Source organism: Mauremys mutica, chromosome 4, assembly GCF_020497125.1.
Source record: "Mauremys mutica isolate MM-2020 ecotype Southern chromosome 4, ASM2049712v1, whole genome shotgun sequence".
NCBI lineage: Eukaryota > Metazoa > Chordata > Testudines > Geoemydidae > Mauremys > Mauremys mutica.
In genome coordinates this window covers 148513272-148538829 of record NC_059075.1, presented here as the reverse complement: position 1 = coordinate 148538829, position 25558 = coordinate 148513272, and the positions used below count along the sequence as shown (strand labels likewise).

At 62.8% G+C, this 25558-nt stretch overlaps 2 protein-coding genes across 9 annotated transcripts; both read left to right on the top strand.

Annotated features, from left to right (window-relative positions):
- The first annotated feature begins 1293 nt into the window (after positions 1–1293).
- Positions 1294–12073, top strand: CABP2 (calcium binding protein 2). Of its 5 annotated transcripts, none has more exons than XM_045015691.1 (8): positions 1294–1319; positions 3253–3549; positions 7369–7539; positions 8850–8880; positions 9288–9422; positions 10059–10168; positions 10737–10884; positions 11065–12073. In XM_045015691.1, exons 2-8 carry the CDS (start codon positions 3268–3270, stop codon positions 11088–11090), a joined length of 903 nt encoding a protein of 300 aa, XP_044871626.1. In that variant the 5' UTR covers positions 1294–1319; positions 3253–3267; the 3' UTR covers positions 11091–12073. The 5 variants fall into 5 exon arrangements, with proteins under 5 accessions (XP_044871626.1, XP_044871625.1, XP_044871628.1 ...); XM_045015694.1 differs by lacking the exons at positions 1294–1319; positions 3253–3549 and adding exons at positions 3707–3814; positions 5819–5982; XM_045015690.1 differs by lacking the exon at positions 1294–1319 and having other exon boundaries at positions 3153–3549.
- A 2543-nt stretch (positions 12074–14616) lies between these two features.
- On the top strand, positions 14617–22635 carry CDK2AP2 (cyclin dependent kinase 2 associated protein 2). Of its 4 annotated transcripts, none has more exons than XM_045015696.1 (4): positions 14617–15088; positions 20990–21090; positions 21176–21308; positions 22258–22635. In XM_045015696.1, the coding sequence occupies exons 1-4, from the start codon at positions 14995–14997 to the stop codon at positions 22323–22325; spliced, it is 396 nt and encodes a 131-aa protein (XP_044871631.1). In that variant the 5' UTR covers positions 14617–14994; the 3' UTR covers positions 22326–22635. The 4 variants fall into 4 exon arrangements, with proteins under 4 accessions (XP_044871631.1, XP_044871633.1, XP_044871632.1 ...); XM_045015698.1 differs by having other exon boundaries at positions 14626–14802; XM_045015697.1 differs by having other exon boundaries at positions 14626–14831.
- The last annotated feature ends 2923 nt before the right edge of the window (positions 22636–25558 follow it).

Sequence of the window (25558 nt, the reverse complement as noted above, 5' to 3'; positions counted from 1 at the left end):
ACTGGGCCAGACTGGGCTCAGGGGTCCCACTTGCCCTTGCCCCATAACGGGGTGAGACTGGGCTCAGGGCTCCCACCCGTCCTTGCCCCCACAACTGGGTCATGCTGGGCTCTGTGGCCACCGCCCCACCCCTCCCCCCCATCAATTGATGCTGGATTCGCTGCCTCGCCCCCCGGCTCCTCCCCGCATCAGGTGATGCCCCGCTCACTGTCTTGTTTCTCCACCCCTGCTCCCCCCGGCCCCATCACTCACCCTTCTCTGGGTCACGTTGGGCTCTGTGCCCTTGGCCACTCCCCCTTCTCTGGGGGCGGGGAGGGGCAAGGTACATTTGATTTATTTCCTGGACCGGTTTAGTCCTTGGATGGCATTTCTGCCGTTATCTCGCATAATTTCATACTTCACCCATGCACAGAACCAGCCCTCTGCCAGCGCCCATCGGTCACGAAGAGGGATGGTTCTGTAATATTTTTATGATGCCAATGTGTGCCTCAGTTTCCTCCCATGCCCTGCATGGCTACCCAGTGTGTGTGTGTGTGTGGGGGGGGGGGTCGATCTGCTCTCAGGTGGACAGGTGTCACCTCCCTGTCTGGGCCATTAAAGAACAGCTGAACCTGACCCAAATTCACAGAGGGGCTAGCCAGCCAAAGAGGCCCCCAGGCCTGAGAAATCCATATCAAGGCCCGCTGGGAGGTGGGAAACCGAGCTGGGGAACAACAGGGGAAAAGGTGTCAGGGGCTGAGGAGACGGGCAGGACCCCTCTGGGGGTGGGGGCGGGGGCACAAAGGGGCCTGGGACTCCTGTGGCTTCACCTCAGCTTCTCTGGAGGAAGAGAACTGATCCCCCAGCCCCCTGGGGCGGCCTTTTGTTCCCACATACTGAGTCCAGGGGCTCCCCTCCCCCACCCAGCTTGTGTGTGTGTGTGGGGGGTCTTCATAGCCCATCAGGCGTTGGCGGGGGGGGGGTCCCCCTCCTTCCTGCCTGTAATTACCTTGGTCATTCCCCCAGGCTGCCTCCCTGGTATTAGTTTCCACACCATGGGGAGGTGACCTGGTTTCTTGCAGATACTGGGGGGAGGGAGGGGTCCATGCCCCTCCCTGGCAGCCACCCCACATGCACTGCGGCTAATGGGGCTATGGGTGGGGTGGGTGTCTGAATCACCCCTTCTGCTCCCAAAGCAAACAGATGGCGTGTCTGACACAAACCCTGTACCCCACACGCAGCCCCACAGGGCTAGAGAGAGCTCTATGCTGCACAGAGAGCGACTGCTTTCCCCCCAAGAGCCTTCCCCCACACTTCACAGCCTGGGCGCAGCTGATGGGGTAGGGGGAGGGCTGGGGGGGCAGGTAGGGGCTGGGGGGCAGGGTGGTGGTTGGGTGAGATGGAATGGGTTGGGAGGCCTGTGGGGGGCCGGGGTGAAGGTTATGTAAAGGCTGGGGGGATGGAAGGGGTTGGGTGTGGCCTGTAGGGGGGGCGGGTGAGGGTTGGGTGAGCTGGAGGTAGTTGGGGGGAGCTGTGGGGGGGGGGTGAGAGCATTGTGGCTGGCAGGGGGTTGGAGGAGGGCCGGGGGAGGGTATGCAGGCCACAGGAAAGGGAGTGGGGGGGGGGGCTCTGTGGGGATGGTGGGATGAGTGGGGTTGTGTGGGGGAGCTGGTCCAAGGACTATGGGTGCCACAGGGCTGTACTGGGAGGAGGGAAGATCTGGTGGGAGCTCAAGGGATCTGTGTTGGGGAAGGCACTGGTAGGAGCTGAGGGAGGGAGCAGGCTGTGGAGCACTGTGGGGGGAGAGTTGTGGGGGTGGTTATAGGGGGATTTGGGACCGGAGGTGTGGGGGGTGCAGGCTGGGGGCAGAGCTAAACTGGCTGGGAGAGCTGTGGGGGAGTATGGGAGCGGGCTGTGGGCAGGGAGCGGCTGCGGGGGGTTGTAGGCAGGAAGCAGCTCTGGGGGCAGCAGGTGTGGGCAGGGAGTCGCTGTGGGGAGAGCAGGGTGTGGGCAGGGAACGGCTGTGGAGGGTTGTAGGCAGGGAGCAGCTGTGGGGGCAGTGGGATGTAAGCAGGGAGCGGCTGTGAAGGGAGCGGGGTGTGGGCAGGGAGCGGCTGGGGGGCTGGCGGGGGGAGCTGGGCCGGTGCCCACTGTCTCCGATTTCACGGTGCTGGGCAGGTGGCATCCAGTTACGAATGCACAAGGAAGCTGGCTGGGACTGCACGGGTCTCACAACCCCACAGCCGGGGACCCCGCCTTCCTGCAGCCAGCAGCCTCACAGCCACTACCACAAGAAAGGCTCCACCTCAACCATCGCTCAGCAGACAGCCCTCCCACCCCCCCAGCCCCCACCCTACCCCTTCTGCTGCTCTTCCCCCAGCCAGCACTCCTGCCCCACTCCCCACAGCACCCCCTGCTGCGAGAGGCTGGAGTAGCTGGGAGCTCCCCCCACAGCCAGCACCCCTGCCCCAGTCCTTACAGCGCCCCCTGCTGGGAGAGGCCAGGTGCTGTAGCCAGGATGCCCCACTCTCACCATCCCCTTGGCAGCCCCAGGCACTCTCCGGTTTCGGGCCGCACGGGTAGTTTTACCTGGCGGAGAAGGGGCTGGGTCGCGTGTCTGACCCCTCAGATCCGATTTCCCCCTCCACCCCCCTGCAATCTCACTCCCGGCAATGAGGGAACCTGATTCGGAGAGACGGCAGGAAGGGGACCCGGGCAAGGGGGGTGGGGGTGGATAGAGCTGCCAGCTGGAACCTGCCCTTCTGGGAGTCTGCATTGGAGTCGCAGAGAGAAGGGAGCCAGGAGCTGCCCAGCACGGCCAGAGGGAGGGTGCCAGGGTGGGAGAGTGTGTGGCGGACGGAAGGAGCAAAGGAGTGTGGCAGGGGGAGACGGGAGGAGGCCTAGGAGGGAGGGAGGGAAGGCCTGTGTCAGGAGGAGGGAGCCCAGTGGTGGGAGAAGGAAGGAGGAAGAGGAGGGAAGGAGGGAGCGTGGCAGTGGTGGGAGGAAGAGGAGGGAAGGAGGGAGCGTGGCAGTGGTGGGAGGAAGAGGAGGGAAGGAGGGAGCGTGGCAGTGGTGGGAGGAAGAAGAGGGAAGGAGGGAGCGTGGCAGTGGTGGGAGGAGAAGGAAAAGGAGGGAGCGTGGCAGTGGAAGGGGGAGCAGAAAGAGGAGAAAAGGAGGGAGCACAGTGGGAAGAGGAGGAAGAGGCGGGAGGAAGAAAGCAGGAGTAGGGAGCTCAGCATCCCTGGCATGTTCCTTTTCCTCCGTGAGTCGCAGCGCCTGAGCGGCGAGATGCCCGAGCCCCACATCCCCCGCCCGGGGCCCCGGCGCAGCTCCCGCCAGCGTCCAGCCAGCAGGCAGGGCTCGCGCAGGAGGGGTAGCCGCAGCCGGCGGAGGGAGGAGCCGCCTGGCCCCGTAGGGCACACAGGGAGGGGGGCCATGCCCGGCTGGGACCCGCATGGAGCCTGCAGCCCGGAGGAGGAGGAGGCATCGGGCAAGGCCAGCTTGGCCCCTGCGGAGGGGCCTCAGGGTGCCGAGGACCTGGTGCCCATGCTCAGCTCCATCTTTGGGCAGGTGACTGGGCGGGGAGGGGGTGGGGCAAGATTGGGGAGCAGGGTGGCAGCGGGGCTGGGGTGGGATTGGGGGGCAGTGGGAAAGATGGGGTGGCGGGGAGGGAGCTGGAGCAATGGGGGAGGGATGGCGGGGTCAGGGTGAGAGACACCAGGGGAGGGGCTGCCTGGGACAGGGGTGGGGGTCCCTGGGGTGATATCCAAGAAATGCCCCCAGCCAGTTGCCCAGGCCCGGCCCCGTCCTGGTGGAGTTACCCTGAGCCAGCCAGGTAGGGTCAGGCTCCCCCGTGGGGCCTCCTGCGGGCAGCATGGTCAGGCTGCGGCGCTGCAGGGAAAAGGTCTGAGAGCCTGCTGGAGAGGCGGGCTGGACTGGGCAGTGGGGTGGGGTAGGCCAAGGCTGGGCGATGCTCCCTGGCCCTGCCGGTGGGGAGAACCGGGCCGGGCCGGGCGATGCTCCCTGGCCCTGCCGGTGGGGAGAGCCGGGCCGGGCCGGGCCGGGCGATGCTCCCTGGCCCTGCCAGTGGGGAGAGCCGATCCGGGCTGGGCGATGCTCCCTAGCCCTGCCGGTGGGGAGAACCGGGCCGGGCCGGGCGATGCTCCCTGGTCCTGCCGGTGGGGAGAACCGGGCCGGGCCGGGCGATGCTCCCTGGCCCTGCCGGTGGGGAGAGCCGGGCCGCGCTGGGCGATGCTCCCTGGCCCTGCCGGCGGGGAGAGCCGGGCCAGGCCGGACGATGCTCCCTGGCCCTGCCGGTGGGGAGAGCCGGGCCGGGCCGGGCCGGGCGATGCTCCCTGGCCCTGCCGGTGGGGAGAGCCGATCCGGGCTGGGCGATGCTCCCTAGCCCTGCCGGTGGGGAGAGCCGGGCCGCGCTGGGCGATGCTCCCTGGCCCTGCCGGTGGGGAGAGCCGGGCCGGGCTGGGTGATGCTCCCTGGCCCTGCCGGTGGGGAGAACCGGGCCGCGCTGGGCGATGCTCCCTGGCCCTGCCGGCGGGGAGAGCCGGGCCGGGCCGGGCTGGGCTCTCAGAGTTGGGGGTTGTCTCTCCGCCAATCCCTATGGTGCCACCTTGGGGGGCTCTGGGCCCCAGCACCTGCACAGGTGCCTTGCGATGCCCCAGGCTTAGCCTGGACTTCCCCTCAGTGCAGCAGCTGTACGGGAGCCAGGCCATGCCACAGGCTGGAGCAGCAGCCGGCTGGCAGCCGGGCAGTATGGTGAGACCCACCAGCACCGTCATGGATCAGTGGGCTCTGGGCTGTGACACAGCTCCACAGGGGCAGGCCCACGGCCTCCACTGGGCCTGTGCAGGCACCAGCCACCCCGTCTCTCTCCGTGGCTCCCTGCAGCGAACGCAGCCAAGCCAGATGCCTGCCAGAGGCTTGGACCAGGTCCCCGCTGGCGCGATGCCCCCAGTGAGCATTTGCAGAGACACCGGCAGCCTCAGATAGAAGCTGTTGCTAAACGCAAGGCAGGGACAGCCCCGCCGCAGCCCGAGGGGAGCAGTTCCCCCTGGGCAGAGCCCCTGCTACAGGAGCAGGAGAGTGGCCCCTGCCCTGCCTGTGACGTTGGCCCCAGAGCAGCCTGCAAAGCAGGCAGCGGGAAGCGCTGGGACTTCAGCAGCAGGGAAGGAGAAGCAGCCCCATGTATGGGGGTGCTCGTCCGCAGCCCACCGCCCTGCTGCTCCCTCCCTCCCTCCCCATGCTGCACGGACACATGGTGAGTGCCGCCAGGGGGAGCCACTGCCTTGCCCACCCCCAGTGCCCTGTGGGGCAGAGTCTGCAGCGTCCCCGTTGGATGGGTCCCCTCAGAATATTTAGCTGTTGCTAAATGGAAGGCAGAAATTGGAAGAGGGGGCATGACTCCGTGTGCCCCCCCACATGTCGCCTCTGGTGTCCCCCCACCCCCCGTGCGATCACAAGGGATGGTGTACAGGGCTCGGGGTGGCACCGCCCGCCGCTGGGAGATATTTGTAAATCCCTGGTGATTGTCATTGGAGATTAGGGCTGCATGCCAGCTGTGGGAGCAGTGCCCCTTTGGCAGATGCCCAAGTGGCAGCAGGCCGGCCAGCTGGCCTTGGGGAAGCAAGAGGGGCCGTGAGCCCCTCAGGTGCAGGGTGGTGGGGAGCGGGGCCATGTGGGGACCAGCTGGGGCTGTCCCCGTGCCCAGAGCGGCGTGACTGAGAGGGGAGTAATCCTGGGATTATGTGTGTGCGGGAGAGAGCCCCCCCTCGCGCCCTGCATATCCAGAGATATTCAATAAAAACCTCAAATCCCCACGCAGCCACCGGCCCCTGTTACTATAAAAAACCCCACCCCGGCCAGAGCGCCAGGCACAGCGCCAGGGCCGGGGCCAGCGCCAGGCCCGCACAGGCATGCTCTCTGGCACGGGGGGGCCCGCAAGCCATGGGCAACTGCACCAAGACCCCTGAGAGGAAGGTCTCCAAGGTAAGACCAGGGTGGAGTGGGGCGGGCAGGGGCAGACGGGCACCGATCCCTCTCTCCGTTCCCATGTCTGTGTCAGCACCCGGAGCCTGTGGCTCACCCCTGCCTGCCCTGCCGTTCACCCCCTCTCCCCCCATGCCCAGGTTCCTCGTCCTTCTGGGCATCCACACGGCCCCCAGAGACACCTCCACCCCAGGGCCAAGGGCACCAGGTGGCAGCATCTACAAAGGGCTCCTGTCCTGCCCCACTCCCTTGTGCCAGTCGGCTCCTCCTGTGTGTTGGGCCCTGACTGGATCTTTGCTGCAGGGAACTGGGGAGGAGGGGTCCTGGGTCCCTGATGTTCATTGACCACACAGTGGGGCCTGTTGGTGCCAGCTGGGTGTGATGGGTATGGGGGCCTAGCCCTGTGGGATGCACAGCCTGGGGCTGCCCTGAGTGGTTTGCTTAGGGGCAGTGAGCGATCCCAGTAGGAATGGGGCAGGGACAAGCCAGACTCCATGCCGACCTGTGGGCCTCTGCCCCACACCTGCCCATGGATGATGGTCCTTGGGCCCAGTCCCTAAAACACTTCACACTCCTGCTGCCAGGTCCCTGTTCCGTACCCACTATGCCCCCCCGCATTTTCCCATGGGCTCTTGCCCCACTTGTGCCCACAGGGCCCCACTTCACTCCCACCTCCAGGGCCCGCCTCATGCCTACCTGCTGCTAGGCCCCTGACCTCCCGCCAACAGGCCCATCCCCCCAAAGACCGCCTGTTCATGGTCCCCCCCCCCAGCACCACCCCCCACGGGGCCCTGTACATACACACACACTGGAGCCAGTGTATCAGGCTCCCGGTGGCAGTGGGGTACCACGTGTACATCCCCCCTCAAGCTCTGCCGTCTCAGGAGCTGAGGATGGGATTGTGGGTCTCTGGATTTGTGTAACCACCTGTGTGATCGGGGGCTGCAGTGTCGGCAGGTTTGTGTCGTGCATGTGGGGGCAGGGGATGTGAGAGTGGCGGTGGGGGGCAGCAGGGACTGTGCCGTGGGTATGTGCTGTCAGTGCTGGCCTATGGGGAGTAAGAAGACGTATGGGGGTGTCAACGGGGCTCATGGATGTGGATGCCATGCGGGTGTGTGGTTGCCAGGAGAATGTGTCAGTGCCATGCAGGTGTGTGGCTGCCAGACAGGTGTGTCGGTGCCATGTGGGTGTGCCGGTGCAGTGAGCGGGGCCTTGGCGGCTGAGGCATATGGGAGCCTCGCTTGGACTCATCCATGTTCCTCTGTCTGTCTGTCTCTCCCCTGTGTGTGACTTGTCAATACAGCCCACCCCGATCTGGGTCCCAAGTGTCTGCCGGGCTGGGGAGGCGCGGGCCCCGCTCGCTGCTAACTGCCCGCTCTGCCGTAGGACGGCAAGCAGCGCTCAGGCGCCCCGGGCTCCCCGGCCTCCGGCAGGCACGACCCCGACGACCCGGACGCCGGCACACAGACCCCGCCGCTGCAGAGCTACTCGGTGCTGCATGGGCTGGTGGGGCCGGCCTGCATCTTCCTGCGCCAGAGCATCGCCATCACCCAGCTCGTATGTACCCGCACCCCGCCCACTGCCCCACGCCCACCTCCACATGGCCCCCTCCTTGTGCCCACCTCCCACACCCACCACCTCCACATGGCCACCTCCCCACAGCCACTGCCCGGCGCCCACTTCTACACGGACACTGCCCCACGCCCACCTCCACATGGCCCCCTCCCTGCGCCCACCTCCACACGGCCACCGCCTGGCGCCCACTTCCACACAGTCACCCTGCACCCACCTCCCACGCCCACCCCACCACAGCACCCTCCTCCCACGCCTCCATCTTTCTGCACCAGAGCATCACCATCACCCAGCTTGTACGTACCCTGTGCCCCCTCCCACACCACCACCCTGCGCCCCCTCTCACACCCACTGCCCCTTGCTCACTTCTACATGGACACTGCCCCGTGACCACCTCCCTCTGCCCACCTCCCCATGTCCACCTCCACACACCCTCCTCCCCACGCCCACTGCCCCGCGCCCACCTCCCCACAGCCACCGTCCTGGGCCCATCTCCCATGGCTTAACTCTGAACCTGAGCCTGCAGGTCTCAGCCACTCTGTCGCTCTCCATAGCACCTGCAGGGAATGCAGCCAAGCCAGTGCCCTGCAGGGTGCAGCGACCCCCAGAAGCCTTGGCACAATGAGGTATTCGCCACCTGGCGGAGAGGCCTTAGGTTGGCACAGGGAGCCAGAGGTGAAGCCAGGGTGTCCTTGAGCCACGCTGCTGGAGAAGCCAGCCTGGCCCCTTCTCCCTGCCACAGGGGATCCCCTGGTCTCTACAGGGTCTGCCGTTCCCCTAGACGGGCCCAGTGGCTCTGTCGCAAATCCCTGGCCTGAGGTCCCAAGGCCAGGGAGAGAACAAGTGACGCCAAGGGGCAGGGACAGAGTCCTACGGATAGTTTATCCCACGTTCCTCACAGTTTGTACCTGCCCCAGCCTCCCCTCTGCACCGTGCCCTGCTCCCACGCCTCCTCCCCGTCGCCCAGCTCAAAGGTACGTACGCCCACCCTTGCCGGTCCCTCCCCCACGCCCTCCTTCCTATGCCCCCCTCCACCAGCCGCTCCAACCCACGCCCCCACTCTTCATCCAGCACTTGCCCTGCAGCGCCCCTTGCCAGCCCTGCCCACGGAGCTGCCAGCGCCTGCGTCATGCAGCCACGGAGAGGCCACCCAGAGCACCCATGGCATGGACCCAGGGTCTAGCAGAAGCTGAGCTCAGGGGAGCCCTTGGGCAGGCTGGGCCAGGACCTGGCTGGGGGAAGGATCCGCAGCAGCCGCTACCCTCTGACCGCTCCCAATTCTCCTTCCTCCCCAGGACCGAGAGCTGCGGCCGGAGGAGATCGAAGGTAAAGGAGGGAGCGGGACCCTGGGATGGGGCCAGCCTGCCCCGCTGGGGATCCACCCCCAGCCACCTGCGAGTGCTGCACCCAACCACCATGCCCAGGGACATGGGGCTGTGCCCCTCTAGGCGGTGCTGGCTCCGATCCAGCCCCAGGGCGGGCGACTGGCTGGCTCAGGGGGGATGGGGACTGGGGCACCGGGCCTTTCCTCTCTAGGGGTCTCCTTCAACTATCCCGCCCCCATGGAGCACTGTGGGATATGTAACGAGTTTGGTGGGTCTCAACCCATGTGGACCCATGTCCCTGTCAGTGGCTGGTGCATGGCGCGCCCTCACTGAGGGGCAGGCTGTGGGGTCGGGGTGCCCTGTGGTGCCCAGCACCCCACGCACTGTCACGGTGTCTCCCCTGCCCAGAGCTGAAGGAAGCCTTCCGGGAATTCGACAAGGACCGTGACGGGTACATCAGCTACAAGGACCTGGGCGAGTGCATGCGCACTATGGGCTACATGCCTACCGAGATGGAGCTCATCGAGCTGTCGCAGCAGATCAGTAGGTGCCCATGCCCGCCCGCTGGGGGAGGCACAGCGCCCCCACCAAGGAGCTCCCTGCTGGGCATGGCCCAGCCCCCGCAGAGCTACAGACCCCTCACCCCTGGCACAAACCCCGTCAGGCCCCCTTCCTGTAGGTCACAGACCCCCTTCCACCTGCATCCGCCCACCACCCCGCACCCACCTCCACATGCCCACTGTCCTGTGCCCCTCAGGCCCCCCATCGCCCCAGGTCACAGACCCCATCAGACCCCCTTCCTGCAAGTCCTAGACCCCATCGGGCCCCCCATCACCCCAGGTCACAGATCTCATCACCCCCCCTACTCCCCGTAGTCCCAGGTCACAGATCCTGTCAGCACCCCTGCCATATAGCCCTGAGTCATAGACCCCATCAGGCCCCCTTCCTGCAGGTCACAGACCTCGTGAGGTCGCACCCTCACACACACCCAATCACTTGCCGCAGGACAGAGACCCCACAGGCCTCCCCTCCCATGGGGTACAGACTCCATCAGGCACTTCTCCAGGACGTGGTCCCTTGTCACCCCCACCTCCTGTGGGGTAGAGTCCCCCGCCAGGACCTCACCCCAGGCCCAGTTCCCATCCCCCCCTCCCATGTAACAGCGTCCCTGTCTCACAGCTGGGGGGAAGGTGGATTTCGATGACTTTGTGGAGCTGATGGGCCCCAAGATGCTGGCAGAGACGGCCGACATGATTGGGGTGAAGGAGCTACGGGACGCCTTCCGCGAGGTGAGAGGCCGGCGTGGCCCCACGCACTCTGTGTGGCCCAGCCATGGGCTTCTGGTGGTGCCCAGTGGTGTACCCCAATGGCACCGCCCTATTGATGCCACAGCCTATAGGGCAGAGGAGGGGACAGACACAAGGCAGCTGAACTGGCTTCCAACAAAGGGAGGGAGCCGGGCAATCGGGCCAGGCATGAGGAGGGGAGCCGGGGCAAGGGGTGGGTGGCTGAGGTAACGGGGTTAGGCGGTTGGGGCAGGGGACAGGTCTGGGGGTGTGACAGGGAGTAGGGGGGCAGTGGGCCCAGGAGGGCGGTGTGGGGGATGGCTCATGTGAGAGGGCAGGACAGGCCTATGGATGTGGGGGAGGTATTAGGAGTGGGTGGGCAGGGCAGTGCCAGGGACAGGCAAGGCCAGATGTGGCCAGGGCTGTCCTGAGCATGCAGCAGGTGGGTGGGTTGGGCCTGGGGGTTAGGTGCGGGCCAGGCCCCAGGCGTGAGGTGCCCTGGGGCAGTCCAGGGACAAGGGGACTGTGCACCCAGCCCAGCTATCGGCCTAGCTATCGGCTCTCCCCACAGTTCGACACCAATGGGGACGGGCGGATCAGCACAGCCGAGCTGCGCGAGGCCATGCGCAAGCTGTTGGGCCAGCAACTCAACTACCGCGAGGTGGACGAAATCCTCAAGGACGTGGATCTCAACGGGGACGGCCTGGTGGATTTCGAAGGTACTGGGTGGGCAAGGCAGTGGGATCTAATGGTTAGAGCTGGGGGGCTGGGAACCAGGACTCCTGGGTTCCATCCCCAGCTCTGGGAAGGGAAGGGCCCTAATGGGTTGGGGGAGGTACCAGCACTCCTGGGTTCTTTGCCTTCACTGCCCTAACAGTATCCTTGGCTTGCTCTGGCAGAGTTTGTGCGAATGATGTCACGCTGAGGCAACAAGTGCCAGTGCAGGGTGCGGGACAAGAGCCCTGCTGTGCCTTACGGAGAGGAGGGGGCTGCAGAGAGCTGGCTCCAGCGGCAGCTTGGAGGGTCTGGACACCAGAGCAGCACAACGCGCAAGCGCTGAGCAAGGACCTCACCTCTCCAGTGCCGGCCCTGACACAGTGCCCCCCGACCCCCCACACCGGCTCCACTGCTGAGCTCTGCCTGCACCCAGCCTGCTCATCCTGCACCCCAACCCCACACTGGCCCCTGGGCCACTCTGCCCACACCCCCAGATGGCTCCGCCTGCACCTCAGCCCATGCCATCCCTTGCTGCTGAGATTGGCCTGCACCTCCAAGCCCTGGAACAGGCCGGTGCCTGGAACATGGACTCAGCCAGGCATATACCCCTCTCACCTCATCCCTGCTCCTGATCCCACCCTTTACGCTGCCCCACCACCCTGACCTTGCCCCTGATGCTGCCCCTCCCACACCAAGCCCTCCCCCCAAACACTGCAACCCAACCCAACTCCCCAAACCTGCCCCCGACCTAGGGCTGTCCCCGGCATGTCACCCCAGCAATCTGCATGCACCCCAATGCTGCCCCGACCTTGCCCCATACAGTGCCCCCCCCACTCCAACCTTGACCTGGCACTCCAACGCAGACCCCTGCACTCCAATCCTAACGCTGCCCTCTGCATCCTCACCTTGCCCCGCCCCTAATGCTGACCCCTGCACCCAACACCCACCCTTGCACCTTGACCCTGACCCGTAAGGTGGACCCCCGCATGCTGACCGTGCCTCCTGCCCCTAATGCTGCCCCTTGCACTCCAACCCCAATGCTGCCTTCCACACCCTGGCCCCACTCCCCAACCCAATTGCACCTGTCCAATTCTCCAGACAGGTTCCAAGTAGGTTTAGAGTGTGTGTCCCCCTGAGCCCACCCAGCCTGTGCCCCTTGCTTGTCCCCCGCCCAGGTGTTCTGCTTGTGAGCCCAATAGATGATCTAATAAAGTGTTGTTCTTCTTCACACCTGAGTAGGGAGAGTGCAGAGGAGGCACGGGGGTGGGGGGGGGGGGTGGGAGGGCAGCCCTTCCCAAGCTCTCACCATCCCCATCCCCCAGGTGCTGCTGCTAACTCTGGTGCGAGTGGGGTCTGGGCTATGTGTGTGGCGGGGGAGCAGTTAAGGTCAGACATGGGGTGGGATCTATGTTTTGGGAGGGTCAGAGATTGGGGGGGGGCAGGATCAGTTCTAGGCCCCAGCTTTTAAACAGTCCACTGGCGGAGTCCCTCAGTGCGCCAGCCCCCCAAGGGTCCCACTCTTCCTGCAAGGCCGGCCCTGCGGCCTCACTGCCTCCAAGACGGAGCCCCTGGGCTCCACCCCGCGAGCTCTGCCCGGCACGTCCCACTGAGCCAGACCCCTGGCCACTCTTCGGGGGCTCCGACACCCCAGCCGGCATTTTCAAATCGGTCAGGTTTATTAGTTGCCTTTTACACAGCCCAGGGAGGCCTTAAGTCAGTGGAGAGAAGGGTTAAAGAATCAACCATTCTGGCTGAGCCACAATTTACCAGCCAAGCCTGACCTTGCCCATAAAGCCGTCCCCCACCTCCTGAACCTGCCCCCCACCTAGCCCAAACTCCATGTTCAGGCTCTGGATCTCTCTGATTTCCTTCCATCATCAGTTCCCAGGTGAGAGACCCCAGCTTCTTCCAGAGCTGGACCCATCAGTCCTTTGTTCTCCAGGCAGGGCCACGCTGAGGTCACAGCCCCCCTGGCCGGAGCATCCTGCTGTTGAGTGTTGATGTGCGACTCATGGAGCTTGCGCTTTCTCTCTCTTGTCGGTTTGGGTCAGTTTCAGTCAGTACGTTAATGACCCTTTGTTCCACCCAGACAGGGTGGTTACACCCACCCCTATGTCTCTGAGGCTGCCCTGAGAGTAAACTTAATCTGTGTCCCCCCCCCCCCCCCAACACTGGATAGCCATGCCACATATAGGGGAAATAAGGCACACACAGGATTCATAAAACTATTACAAAATATTCCCACTTTGTCATAGGACAGGGTTCTGGCCGGAAGTGCTGGTTAGGGGTCTATGGGGGCTATAGGCTGCAGCCATTCCCGCAGGGTGCTGGGAGAGAGCTGTATGTCCCAGCTGCCCCCTTTTTGGGCTTGCTCTGGTGAGTTCCCAGCAACCACTGGGTTCAGCTGTGTCGCAGCCATGGATAGTCTGTGCTAATGTTCGACACTGGGACATCAGATTTCAAGGCCAGGCTAGTGCTTGGAGGGCCCACTGGGGGCTGCACTCAAACAGCAGTTGCTGCATGGTTGTGCCCTTGGCTTCATAACATTCACCTTATAGCTCAGGGGTTCTCACTTTTGTACTGGTGACCCCTTTCACACAGCAAGCCTCTGAGTGCGACCCCCCCCCTACATTAAAAACACTTTTTTATATATTTAACATCATTATACATGCTGGAGGCAAAGCGGGGTTTGGGGTGGAGGCTGACAGCTCGCAACCCCCCATGTAATAACCTCATGACCCCCTGAGGGGTCCCGACCCCCAGTTTGAGAACCCCTGTTCTAGCTGTTCTTGTGTACCCTGGGTGTGACTTATGCAGCAATGCTGCCTGTCTCCAGAGAGCCTGACCCATCGCTGGGGTGGGGGGAGCTGCCCCAGGTGTGCTCAACCCAGTGATGCTGCCTGAGTCTGCCGAGAGCCTGAGCCCATTGCTGTGCATGAGGAAACTACCTCAGGCATCACCATCACAGGGTTCAGCGGGTAGTTCCTGCCAAACGCTATGAGAAGAATTGCTGTCAGGGTTGTTTCCTGCCAGTGGCGTTGCCAGAGCCAGAGTCAGTTACTGGGGTGAGGGGCAGCTCGTCCCAGGGTGGGAAGGAGGAATTCAGCCCTGCACTCAGTGAAAGCTCCCCCCGCATCCCTGCCCAACAGGGAGGCAAAGAGGAGAGGCCCTGAGTGCCCCCATGCAGCCAGGCAAAGCTCCACTCCCTGCTCACCAGCCGCGGCCGAGGGCTCCCTTCTCTTGCCCGCCCCCGCCTAGGCTGGTCCCTGCCCCGAGCAGGCTCGGATCAGGCGGGTGCCCAGTGGCTCGCGGGCTGCTCGGCCAGATCCAGCCCCACAGCGGCGCGCGGGGTTCGGCTCCAGCCCGGCGGGCGGGGCCCGTCCCTCGCGAGCCCCGTCCCTCGCGAGCCCCGTCTCAGAGCCCGAGGCCGGAACCGCGTCCCAGCCACGTGGCGCAGCGGCCCGGCGGCAGGCGCCGGAGGGGCCGAGAGCCGGGCGGGGGCACATCGCGGGCAGGCGGCGGGACACCCGGACCCGGGCTGGGCGCGCTGCCGCGGGTCAGGGGCCGGGGCCGGGCTGGCCGAGGGCGCCTAGGCCGCAGCCGGGCGTCTCGCTGCTCTCCATGGAGACGGGAGGGAGCGCGCGGGCGCCATTACGTACGAGGCCTACGTCACAGAGGGGGGGCGGAAGACGCAGGCGCGGGGGGAAAAGCGTCATCGCGAGCGGGCGCTGCGGGGTCAGAGCGGAGCGAGCCAGGCGGCAGCGGCGCGCGCCGGGCCTGGCGGGCCCAGGCCTGTGGGGACGGGGCGCGAGCAGGAGGGGTGAGCGCCAGAACGCGCGCGCTTGAGGGGCCGGGAAGGGGCCGCGCGCCCACCCAGCGTGAGGACAGAGCCGAGAGCGGCGTCGGGACCCAGCGGGACGGTGAGGCTGCGGCCAATCAACTGCGAGGGGTGAGCGGGGCCGGCCAATCGGCGCGAGGAACCTCGCCAGCCGGCCAATCAGCGGCAGCGTGCGGGATCCTCCCACTAGCCCGGGAGTCGAGGCGCCCGGCGCCGGAGCCGCAGCCAATCAGCGCCCAGGAGTCGCGCGCCGCGTCAGGGAGGGGACTCGGGGATGTCCTACAAGCCCATCGCGCCCGCCCCCGCCAGCTCCGGAGCAGCCGGCACCAGCAGCAGCGCCAGCCCCGCCCCCGGGGCCCCGCCCGCCGGTGAGCAAGAGAGGGACCCCCCCCCGCCCCGAGCGCCCCCCCCGGGAGCGACCCCCCCCGCCCCGAGCGCCTCCCCCGGGAGCGACCCCCCGGAACAGAGCCTCCCCCGGAGCAGCGCCCCCCCCCGCCCCGAGCGCCTCCCCCGGAGCAGCGACCCCCCCCGCCCCGAGCGCCTCCCCCGGAGCAGCGACCCCCCGGAACAGAGCCTCCCCCGGGAGCGACCCCCTCCCCGAGAAACCCCCCCGGAACAGCGCCTCCCCCCGCCCCGAGCGCCTCCCCCGGCAGCGACCCCCCGGAACAGAGCCTCCCCCAGGAGCGACCCCCGCCCCGAGCGCCTCCCCCGGGAGCGACCCCCCCCGGAGCAGCGACCCCCCCGCCCCGAGCGCCTCCCCCGGGAGCAACCCCCCGGAACAGAGCCTCCCCCAGGAGCGACCCCCCCCGCCCCGAGCGCCTCCCCCGGGAGCGACCTCCCCCGGAGCAGCGACCCCCCCCGCCCCGAGCGCCTCCCCCGGAGCAGCGACCCCCCCGGAACAGCGACCCCCCCGCCCCGAGCGACTCCCCCCCCCCGGAACAGAGTCCCCTCCGGCCCGAGCGACCCCCGCCCCGAGCGCCTCTCTTCTCCCCCCCCCTCGGAACAGTGCCTCCCTCGGGATTGACCCCCCCCGGCCCGAGCGCCTTCCCCCCCCCGGAACAGCGCCTCCCCCCGGAGCAACCCCCCCCCCCCCAGAACAGCCCTTCCCCCGGCACCCACCCCTACCGCCAGTGCCCCACCCGCCGGTGACAGAGACAGGAAGAGCCTCCCCCCGCAGCGATTTCCCCCCCCCCCGGGGTGACTTCCTCTGGAACAGCCCCTGCCCTGGGAGTGACTCTCCCTTATCCCAGGAGCGACCCCACCCTGCCCAAGTAACTCCCCTAAGAACAGCCCCTCCCCTGGTAGTGACCCCCAGTGCCCTGCCTGCCAGTGAGCAAGATAGGGACACCCCCTGGGAGCAACCCCCGCCTTCTGTGAGTGACTCCCCCAGAACACCCCCTCCCCCAGGAGCAGACCCCCCCACCCCCTGAACACCCCCTGCCCTGGGAGTGACCACCCCCCAGAACAACCCCTACCCGGGAGCAACCCCCACCCTCCCTGAGTAACACCCCGCAGAATAGCTGCTGCCCCAGGAGCAGTCCCCTCTCCTGGAGAGACCCCTGGAAGAGCTCCTGCCCTAGGAGTGACCCCCCCCCTCAGTCCTTTCTCCTGGAACAGTTCTTCCCCTGGAAGTGGCCCCCCCTCCCCCTTGTGAGTCCTCCACGGAACAGCCCTTCCTGTGGGAGCAATCCCATCTTCCCCGCCTCCCCCCAAGTTACTTCTCCCCAGAACTGCCCCTCCCCTGGGTGTGACCTCCCCAGAACAGCACCTCTTCTGGGGGTGGGGACCTTCCCCCACAGGAGCCAGTGATTTTCCCCACCCATAGGGAAAAACCAACACTCCCACTGACCCCCCCCAAACCCGGAAGTCCACTCTCCTTGTGTCTGGCCTTGTTTCCCTTCACCAGTGAGAGACCAACCCCTGCAGAGAACAGCCCTCCCCTTGGGACCAGCCCTGAGTAACTTTATTGTAGATAGTCCCCCTTCCCCCAGGAGCCCAGCTCCCCAACTGCCCCCCCGAACAGCCCTACCCAGCCTCCCTGCCTCCCAGCCCCTGAACCAAACATCCAAGGGCCCAGGGCACCACCTGCTGGGGAGCCCCCGCAGCCAGGACCCCTTCACAGTAACTCTGGTTCAAGTCAACATCCTGAATCCCCCCAGCCAGACAGTGCCACAGCTCTGTTGCCCGCAGGCCTTCCCTTCCCCTGCCCTGCGCCATTGACACAGGCTGCTTGTGGCTCACACTGTTTCTTCAGTATTACACTGGTTGGGGACTTTTTCCACTTCCCTTGGGTATAGAATCATAGAATATCAGGGTTGGAAGGGACCTCAGGAGGTATCTAGTCCAGCCCCCTGCTCAAGGCAGGGCCAATCCCCAGACAGATTTTTACCCCAGTTCCCTACATGGCCCCCTCAAGGATTGAACTCACAACCCTGGGTTTAGGAGGCCAATGCTCAAACCACTGAGCTATACCTCCCCCCCACTGGTTGGGGACTTTTTCCACTTCCCCTTGGGTAGCCACGTGGGCACTGTGCGTGGTCTAATGTGGTCGCTGGCAGGTCTGTCTCTGCTGCCTTTGAGCTTTGACAGTGTGTATTCTCTCATTGTGATCTGTCAGCTCAGCTCCTAGGTAGCATTTCTCATTCTGAGGCCTCAGAGCACTTTATTAAGAAAGTAAAGTACAGGTGCCCCTATCTTACAGATGGGGAACTGGGGGTGGGGGGTGGGGACATGGAGTTTGCTTCTCCAAGGTCTATGGCATAGCAAGGAGCGGAACTAAAATCTTCTGACACCCACTTCAGTGCTTTTTTCCCCTGGACCAGCCTCCCATGTGAGCTATGCACCAGGCCAGGCATTTGCTTTTCAAACAGCAAGATGGCCTTCCTGGAGTGCAGCTCAGAAGAAGGGGCCATCAGCTGGCTGTGCAGTGAGCTGGCCTGTCCTCACTCGCTCTTCTTGGCTGTGTGGGTTGTTCAGCTGCTTGCTGTGTCTTCTTCCATTCAGTGACTTGGAGAGCCTGCTTGTCTGTAGCAGATGCACGCTTTTATAGCCTCTGAGCTGGAAGAGCAGCTTGTTGTTTGAGAAGTAACCTCGGATTGTGAAGTCAGACTTGTTATCGTAATGCTGCCTATGGGTGACAGGACAGTGCTTGCAGCTGGGTCTTGGGCGTTTCTGACTTCAGAGCAGTTAACTGTAATCTTGTACACTCCCTCCTAAGGAATTAGGAGGCTGAATGCAGAAAAGCTGCATTTGTAGCTGGTGATAAACTCCATTAGAAGTTTACCCATGAAAGCTTATGCTCAGATAAATCTGTTAGTCTTTAAGGTGCCACCGGACTCCTTGTTGTTTCAGTTAGAAGTGTCAATTCTGTTCCTGGAGTGGGAGCCTCATGCTGATAGGGCACTTCTGAGGGACCTAACCACGGTAGGGGAAAAAAGCAGCACCATGACAGATGGGATTCCAGGGGGACAGATGCTAAGTAATGCACATAGGAGGGACTAATCTGAACTCACCGTCCACTTTACTGGGCTGTGTATTAACCATCACCACTCACGGCACTGCTGTGTACCACTCTGTGACACCTCTGCTTGCTGTGCAACAACTGTGAGAAAGGCAAACGCAGTGCTGTGTGTGCCTGAGGAATGGGCTGGGGAACACTACTGAAATCCTCGGCATGCCCTCCCTTGGAGATGATGTGCAGTACTAGTCAACCCATTACAGAAGGGACAATGCAGAATTGGAGGGGCTTCGGAGATGAGCGACAAGAAACTCTCAGCCCTGGAAGGAGGTTGGGATAGCTCAGCTTGGCAGAGAGCGGATTTGACAAAAGGATACAAAACACTGAATAGACTCCTAGAGACTGTAGAACAGGACTGTGTATTTCCCTTGTCGTAATGCAAGGAACAAGGGCATTCAATGACATTGGAATGTGACACATCAGGCTCACTGCTTTTAACTCCAGGAATCTCTGGTAAAAAAATACATTTTTACACAATTAGCTTGTGGAAATCACTGTCCTAGGACATCACTGAGGCCAAGACCTTAGCTGGATACAGAAAAGGATCAGATATCTAACAGGGGATTCCTTTCATCCAGCCAGAACTAGTTCTTCTTATTTAATATTTACTATTCTATCTGCTATGGGGCAGGCTCTCCTATGACTGCTGCTGCAGAGTATCTTGCACCTTCCTTTGAAGTAGATGCTGCATATTTTAAGCATGCAAAAATTAGGAAATGTCACAGTTGGGGGGATGGAGGGGTATTGGCTTTTGCTGCTGTATGATGTGTAAAGAAAGCTGTACTGTGGTGGTGGTTTGATCTGCTTGTGTGACTTATGTTAGATATTCAGATCTCGTCTTCCATTTTTCTCCTGTAAGACACTCTGACCCCTGGGACAGTCCATAGGCTTGTGACCTCACCAAAAAAGTGAATCCTCAGCTGTGGGGCTTGGAAGGGAAGCTCAGAGCGTGTCTACACATGAAAGTCAACCTGGAAGAAGCTGGCATGTGAATCAAAAGTGGATTAACTCTTCCTGATAGCAGCATTCACACATGCAGTTAATTCCAGAACAAGAGTGCCTTGTTCTGAGCTAGTTTAATCCACATGGGAACAGCTATTCTGGAATACCACCCTGTGTAGACAAGGCCTTAGTCAGCAGGTTTAAATATCTGGATTTTGTCTCATGCCAATGCCTGGCATACAGCTGGGAGAGAAGATATTTTGTGAAGCCATAACAGTCAAACCATTGCATGAGGGACCCAGGAGTCTCCCACTTCTCTGGTCCAACAAGGAGTTCTCTAGGCCAGGATTGATACTGCAGGTGGCTTGAGGCAAATGGAGAGATGCTTGTAGCTGATACTTGACGTGAGAGAGAAGTTGGTGACGCAGATGATGGAGGATGTGGGGGAAGCTCTGATATTGACCCTTTTGTGAGGAGCTGGTGCCAGACAAGTGGAGGAAGCAGGGGAGGCAGGAGATAACCGGGCTGGGTGGGTTCCTTGGCCTGTGCTATGCAGGAGGCCAGACATGAATGGTTTGAGTGAGACAGTAGGCCAGTGAGGGAGGCTGGAGTAGGGTTGAGAAGGCTAGAGAGCAGGATGACTTGTTAGGATCTGGAGGGAAGGTGAGTGAGCTGCATGCATGGAGGTACCCATGCTGCTTTGTGCCCAGAGGAAGGCGGCTGCAGCGTGCTAGAGCAGGGGGTTGGGGTGGTGGGCGGATCTGCAGACCCAAGGCAGGGGGAGGAGAGAATTAAGCATCACGGATGATGCACAGGTAATGGGCAGTGGAGCAAGTGCAGGCTGGGAGTAGGAAGAGGGGCAGTGGAGATGGGGTTGTGGGGCGGAGGCAGCTCTTGCCCAAAATAGGCTTTTGTTCCTTTGCAACACTTGGCTGCAGGAAGCTGAGCTAAACCCGTCAGCTCCTGTGGCCAAGGCCAGCAGGGGGTGTGGGGAGAGGAGCCCGTGGTGCTGCTGTGAGCTGGGGGTTAATGCTCCCAGCACCTGGCAGAACTCGGTCACTGGCACTCTGCCCATGGCACAGCTGGCAAGTAGGGTTGAACAGGGAGAGAGCGAGAGCCCTGGTCTCCTCCCAGCCCTGCGCCCAGCCTCTCAGCCCCAGGAAGGTGGCGAGGGCTGAGAATGGAACTGAGCCCTCCATAGAGTGGGAACACTATAGGGAAGGGCCATAGTGTCAAAGGCTGCATTGAGTCCAAAGGAAGGGGGGAAGGGCTGCGTGGAGGTGGTGCTCCTCAGGCCATGGGCCTGTCCTGGATGTTGTCAGAGGCCAGGCAATCCCTGCAGAAGCCCTGGTACCACGGTGATCGCGCCCGTGTAGGAGCCCAGCTAGACAAGCTTGGAGGGGTTGGCAGGGCGTGTGCTGTAGGTCTAGCAGTGAGGCACAGCCTGGGTGCTATTACATAGGCAGGGGGTTGATAGATCGGGGGGACTACAGGGGACATTGGGGCAAAGGGTGGAAGCAGCGGATTCTTCCCCCCTGGTTTGTGGTGACAGCGAATGGCACAGGCCAGATATCACTGAACAGCACCAGGGCTAGAGCCCTGCTCCAACTGAAGCCCAGCAGATCCAATCCACTCCCCCACCCACCTCGCACAGCAGGGGGGAGGAACACCATGTGCCATGAGCAGGATATTGCGGCCTCTCTAGCATCGCTGCAGCCCACAGCAGGGTTGGGAGGGGCCTGTGTGCTGGGTCGGGAACAGGGATGCTATTTCCTGGGTGACCTCCCCTCTCCTTTCCCATCTCTTTCAGCCACGAGTGTCCCATCGCCATCCGGATCTGTCCCTGGAGCCTCTGCCCCCTTCCGGCCCCTCTTCAACGACTTTGGCCCCCCGTCCATGGGCTACGTGCAGGTAAGCCGCTGCCCCCACCTCTGCTGCCTGGCTCAGCATGGCCTGGGGAGGGCTTGCTCCCTCACGCTCTCTCTGCCCCTTGCAGGCCATGAAGCCACCAGGTTCCCAGGGCTCCCAGAGCACGTACACTGACCTACTCTCAGTCATTGAGGAGATGGGCAAAGAGATTCGACCCACCTATGCAGGTAGCAAGAGTGCCATGGAGCGGCTGAAACGAGGTACGAGGCGCTGGGGAGTCGGTCTGGGTGTGACTGACTCAGTGACCCAGCCTGAATGTGCACAGAGGCTGAGCCATCTGCTGAGAGCCTGAGCTACCCCCGGGGGTGACTGATGCGGCCTGAGTCTTCAGAGAGCCTGAGCCCGTTGCTGGGGGAGAGGGGAGGAGCTGCCCCAGGTGTGATCAGCGCAGTGATGCTGACTGAGGCTGCTGAGAGCCTGAGCCCATTGCTGGGTCGTATGGGGCGAGGAAGCTGCCCCAGGCGTGGCTCACACAGCAAAGCTGCCTGGTGCTGGGGGTGGGGAGCTGCCCTGGGTGTGGCCGACGCTGCCTGAATCTGCAGCGAGCCTGAGCCCGTCACGGGGAGCGGGGCATGGGCTGCCCCAGGCATCCCAATGGCACTTTTGCCAAACCCCATGAGGACAGTTGCGCTGTCAGCACTGTTTTCTGCCTGTGAGTGTGTATCCATCGCTGTCGGATGCAATCTCAGATACTGGGGTGAGGGGCTGTGGGGCAGCTAGTTCCCCGGTGGGAAGGAGGAGTTCACCCCTCTGCCCAGTGTAAGGTCCCCTCCATCCCTGCGCAACAGGGAGGCAGAGAGGTGAGACATCCCCCCACAGGCTAAAGCTGTGAATGCCCCCGTGCAGCCACTTAAAGCTACAGCTCCCCACCAGTGCCTGCGATGCCGATGGCTCAGTGCCATGAGAGTGGAGATAAAGCCTGAGGAGTCGGGATCCACTCCGTCCTTCCTGTGCTGGGGTCAGGGGGCTGGCTGGCGCCTCTCCCGCAAGGCTGATGCTACTCTTTCAGCCCTGCCTGTGGGCATTCTGCTCCTGGCTGGGAGCTGGTGCCTGCGGTGGCCTAGGTGTGGCGCTGGCACTGTGCCCTGCTGGGCTGGGTTCGGAGGCCATTCGGCAGGTCTGAGGCTTCCTTGGGTTTTCCCCTTGCAGGCATTATCCACGCCCGGGCGCTGGTGAGAGAGTGTCTGGCAGAGACAGAGCGCAATGCCCGTACGTAACAGCTGCTGCCCTGCCCCATGGACCTTCCCACCAATGATCATCTGAGAACCTGGAGATCTGCCCTCCCACGGACCTTCCCACCCGAGACCCAGCTCCGCCATACCCCCACACAGACCTTTCAGCCTTCGGCAGCTGAGGATCTGGAGCGGGTCCTGCTGGAGTGCAGCTGTCGCCGGCAGTCAGCGCTGGGGAAGCTGGCGCTTGGGCCATGCTGCAGGGATCTCCAGGGAGAGGAGCCAGCGGCTTTTCTCGCATCTTTATAACGTGTTTGTTTTTATAACTCAATAAAAGAAAGCGTTGGGATTCTGACCTGCCTCTGGCCCTTGTGGTTTGTGCTGCTCCCGGTGACGAGGAAGGAGCTGGCCCCTCCCACAGCACGTTCCTGGGGCCTTCCAGGGCCTTGGAAGCAGCAGCAGCTTGTAGGAGGGAGGCTGCCTTGCACTGGGGGCAGGATGCTGTATGCCCTGGGCTATCTGGAGAAAGCCCACAGCACCTGGAGCCTGGAACTGCATCACACGGAGCCATGCCACCTGCTACACTCCCCAGCTGGTGGTTGGGAGTGTGCCTGAGGCTGATGGGAAAGCAGCATGGTGGTGCTGGGATTGCACCTGGGAGGGGCTGTGCTGGCCCTACTCTAATCGCACCTGCACTGCTCGACCTCCTGCGTTCTGAGCGTGTGTTCTGCCTGCACAGCGACCTGTCACTGCCTCCCCACTGTCTTAGCCAAGCATCCTGCTGACTCAGCATGACCAGCCAGCCGGCAGTGTGAGTGGGTCCAGCACTCAAGCCTGGCCTCAGCCTTGGAACCCTGCAGGGTTAGAATCCCAGATCAAGGGCATGTTCCAGTGGAGCGGAGGGGGGAACACCCAGCTGTTACTGGAGGGGGTTAGGGTGGGGTAGCTAAGGGTTAGGCTCACTCACTGGTTAACAGCCCATATTTGTAAGTGCTCTAAAATCCATGTTCTTACCTGGATTTGCTTGAATCTTGCTGTGCCCCATGGAAGCCTGGGGTAGGGTTTTGGTCCAAGTTTGGGGTGGTTTGAGCAAGGCTGGGCGATGCTGGTGGCCTGTGATGTTCAGGTTAGACCAGATAATCTGCCTGGTGGTTCCTTCCTCTAGGGCTTCCCAAAGTGGGAGCCGTTTTGATGGAAAAATGGGTAGATGAACTGTTTTGCACAAAGTGTCCGCTTCCATGTTCAGGCCAATGGTAGTTCAAGGTGCCAGCTACCATCATCCGCCAAAAGGGGTTTCTCAGCTATTGCCTCCCCTCATAAGAACAACCATACTGGGTCAGACCAAAGGTCCATCTAGCCCAGTATCCTGTCTTCCAATGCCAGGTGCCCCAGAGGGTGACATCCCCTATCACCTGTTCCCACCTTCTGGCTAACAGGCTAGTGACACCGTCCCTGCCTATCCTGGCTAACAGTCATTGATGGACCTGTCCTCCATGAATTTATCTGGTTAGTTTTTGAACCCTGTTATAGTCTTGGCCTTCAGAACATCCCCTAGCAAAGAGTTCCACAGGTTGACTGTGTGTTGTGCGAAGAAATACTTCCTTTTGTTTGTTTTAAACCTGCTCCCTATTAATTTCATTTGGTGACCCTAGTTCTTGTGTTATACTTTATTTACTCATTTACTCCTTCTCATAATACTTTATTTATTCCTTACCCCAGTAAGGAGCTGACTTTGATTATTAAAGTGCTTAAAATCCCTATACAGAGGGAGATTGTCTTGAAAACTGCTGCAACACAGCAGGGACTGAGGTAGACTTTGTGGGGAAAATCTGAGGTCCTTCAGCCAAGGGGTCCTGAGATCCAGCCCTCCCCCAAATAGCTACTTGTGTCATTTCCAGATTCTTACAGATTATTCTTTGGTGCCAGGTGTGGGACAGTCTGGGGCTCTTCCCCCAGCCTGCTGTGAGCTTGGCTATTCAGTGGCGCCAAGGGCCAGCTCAGAAACTGCTGAACTACATGAGCTTAGGTTGATTTGCTTGTGGCTGGCCGGCATCTCTGCCAGGGATTGCTCCTCAGCAGGGGTGGTAGAAGCAGGGGAGCCCTGGGCCCTTTAAATAGCCCTGAGATAGTGGGTGGGCTCTGGGGGCTATTTAAAGGGCTGGGACTCCAGCTGCCTCTGCTGCCCTGGTCCTTTAAACAGCCGTGGGAGTCCTGCTGCTTCCCCAGGGCTCCCATGGCTATTTAAAGGGCTGGGACGGAAGAAGCAGGGGAGCCCTGGGCCCTTTAAATAGCCCCCGGGCTGCTGCTGCTACCCCGGTGGGGGAAGGAGGAGGGGGCACTTACTGTACAGGGTGGGCTGTACCCCCTGTACCCACACCCCCTGCCCACAGCCAGCCCCTGCTGCACCCCCTGCCCACAGCCAGCCCGTCTCCCGCCAGCCCCACACCCCCTTTTCTTTACTTTAGTCATCCCTGCCAGGCACTTCCTAAAGCTGGCCCTGGCACTAGCAGAGCTATGGTGGGGGAGCCCAGGGTTGGGATCGCAGGGGCTGTGGGTCAGGACTGAAGGGTATCAAAGGGGGCCAAGCTGAGAGAGGGGGGCCAGTCCCTGGCTGCAGAGGGAAGGATGGTGGCTGACACTTTAAGTGAGTCACACTCATCTCCCCCCTGCCCCCCAGCTGTTTGTTCCCTTTCTGGGCTTGATGTCATTTACCTCTGATGTCACAGCTGTTTCCATGGCAACTAGCTGTGATGTCACAGGCAGAGAGGATGGCGTGTTAATTTCTTAAAGGGCTCCACCTGTCAGTTGCTTGGAGGGGGGGTCCCATGCCCCCCCCCCCCCCAGTTCTGGGCCCCTGGGCGCCCTCCCCCTCCCAGGGAGAATCAGAATCCAGCCCAACCCGGCAGCCAGGGAAACAGCGACAGCTCCATCACCAGCAACTTAGCCCGGAATAGCTCCCCCTGTCCCCCCCCACGGCTCCCTCCGCTTCCGCCCCCCCCCAGCTTCCTCCCCTCTCTTCCACCCCCTCCAGCCCTCCCCTCGGTTCCCGCCCTGTCCCCCCGCAGGTCCCTCCGCTTCCGCCCCCCGGTTCGCCCCCGCAGCTTCCTTCCCCTCCACCCCCCAGCCCTCCCCTCGGTCCCCGCCCCCCTCGGCTCCCGCCCTGAGCTGTCCTCCCCTGCCCCCCGCGGTTCCCTCCCCGCCCCCACAGCTTCTTCCCCTCCCTTCCACCCCCCCCAGCCCTCCCCTCGGTCCCCGCCCCCCTCGGCTCCCGCCCTGAC

What these genes read in the sequence shown, in the direction of transcription:
- CDK2AP2 (XM_045015696.1), top strand. Translation starts at nt 14,995, where the DNA reads ATGTCCTACAAGCCCATCGCGCCCGCCCCCGCCAGCTCCGGAGCAGCC. An exon ending in CCCCGGGGCCCCGCCCGCCG is followed by an intron (nt 15,089 to 20,989) that starts GTGAGCAAGAGA and finishes CATCTCTTTCAG; the next exon opens with CCACGAGTGTCCCATCGCCA. An exon ending in CGTCCATGGGCTACGTGCAG is followed by an intron (nt 21,091 to 21,175) that starts GTAAGCCGCTGC and finishes TGCCCCTTGCAG; the next exon opens with GCCATGAAGCCACCAGGTTC.
- CABP2 (XM_045015690.1), top strand. Translation starts at nt 3,226, where the DNA reads ATGTTCCTTTTCCTCCGTGAGTCGCAGCGCCTGAGCGGCGAGATGCCC. An exon ending in GCATCGCCATCACCCAGCTC is followed by an intron (nt 7,540 to 8,849) that starts GTATGTACCCGC and finishes CTTCCTCCCCAG; the next exon opens with GACCGAGAGCTGCGGCCGGA. An exon ending in CGAGCTGTCGCAGCAGATCA is followed by an intron (nt 9,423 to 10,058) that starts GTAGGTGCCCAT and finishes CCTGTCTCACAG; the next exon opens with CTGGGGGGAAGGTGGATTTC.